The 1,616-nt window shown below is 47.8% G+C and overlaps 1 protein-coding gene across 1 annotated transcript in view; it reads left to right on the top strand.

The window, feature by feature from the left end:
- The first annotated feature begins 249 nt into the window (after nt 1-249).
- The window catches only part of si:ch73-71d17.2 (RPA-related protein RADX), a 35,775-nt gene continuing 34,408 nt past the window's right edge, over nt 250-1,616 (top strand). Inside the window, exons 1-2 of the mRNA XM_037683857.1 lie at nt 250-266; nt 380-587. Coding sequence (XP_037539785.1) covers nt 250-266; nt 380-587 — 225 coding nt within the window. The remainder of the gene's footprint in view (nt 267-379; nt 588-1,616) is intronic.

Below are 1,616 nucleotides of genomic sequence, written 5' to 3'. Positions count from 1 at the left end.
AGCTCAACTTGTTTCTTCATCAGGATGTTCCCCGCACTGCTGTAGACGGTGCAGCTGTAGGTGTCTCTGTCTTTATCCGTCGGGCGTTTCAGAATCAGACTGAGGTCTCCAGTTCCCAGCAGGTCTTTTTCCATCTTTGTTCTGTTTCTGTAGAACCAGTCCTGTTTTTGAAGTTGGTCAGAACCATTCCAGAATGCGTGGACCAACCAGTGATCACTGTCCCTCCACTCCACTTTAGCGTCTTCAGGCATGTGGACTGTGGTCTGGCAGGACAGCAAGACAGACTCCGCCCCTGACTCCACCTCCACCTGTGGGACTGAGAGGACTGAGAGTCACCTCCTTTCTCTGAACCTTCTTATTAATTCTGTTTTTCCACCAGCAAGCCAGCTGCTGGAGCTGGATCTGCAGCCTTCATTGGGAAGTTCCTCAAGAAAGAGGTGTTCCACAACATGCCTCACAGTCTGCGTGTCCCCTGGCATCCAGTGTTGCCATCGAACAGTAAAAAACCAAAGACGGTGGTACAAGGCATTGCCAATGAATGCTGCATACCAGGTCCTTGCAAGAGGAGCTGGACACATGGACCGCAGGTACTGAAGGTGGATAAAACTAATGGCAGTACCACAACGACACAACATTACCGTTAAATGCTTGGCATGGACACAAATGTATCTGAATACAAATCTGACACTCCAGTAACTGTCCTGGGAAGAGCTGGTAAGACCAGAACTCAAAAAGGGTCTGGTATTTCCATTGGAAGACGTGTTCAGTGGTAATTTATTTGTGTGTGGTTACAGTTGATTGACTGGTGAACAATGACTAAATGTAGTATCGTAACAATTCGGCAGCAGACCACAGGTGACTGTGTAGTCGATGACATCATCAGAGGGGGTTTGCACAGAACCCAGACAGGTGGAAGTACCTGCTGGTACATGATAGCCTGAACTACAAACAGCTTGTTGCTTCAGATAAATATTGAAACAAACATTTCCAGGGTTCCAGGTCTCTACGTTTGTCTTTTCATTGGACACATTGTTCTGAAACAATGGCGCTGAAGATACGGCAGCACTTGGGACAATTAATAACTTCAGAATATAATAAGACTGATCAGAACTAATCAGATGACTCGGGGAAAAATACAACATCACATTTAAACCACTGACCTTTGACCTTCAGCTTGACTTTCTTCTTCAGCAGAACGTTTCTCCTCCTGCTGTAGACGGTGCAGGTGAAGGTATCTGTGTCTGCACGTGTGGGGTGTTTCAGGGTCAGACTGAGGTCTCCAGTACTCAGCAGGTCTTCATTCATCATCGTTCTGTCCTGGTAGAACCGTAGCTGTTCTTTAGATTGGCCAGAGCCGTTCCTGTAGACATGAACCTCAGACTTGTTCCTGTCCCTCCACGCCACTTTAGCATCTTCAGGCAGGTGAACTGTGGTTCTGCAGGGCAGCAGGACAGACTCCACCCCTGAATCCACCTCCACAACTGTTTTATAGCCTGAGGACAAAAAGAAGAAAATCAGCTGAACGACAGACGATCACAGGACCATCTCCTCCGAGTCTCTGATGGTCACAGGACCATCTCCTCCGAGTCTCTGATGGTCACAGGACCATCTCCTCC

The sequence above is a fragment of the Nematolebias whitei genome, chromosome 1 (genome assembly GCF_014905685.2).
Source record: "Nematolebias whitei isolate Nwh7 chromosome 1, NemWhi1, whole genome shotgun sequence".
Taxonomy (NCBI): domain Eukaryota; kingdom Metazoa; phylum Chordata; class Actinopteri; order Cyprinodontiformes; family Rivulidae; genus Nematolebias; species Nematolebias whitei.
The sequence above is the reverse complement of the archived record's forward strand: the minus strand, read 5'-3'. Positions and strand labels throughout refer to the sequence as shown.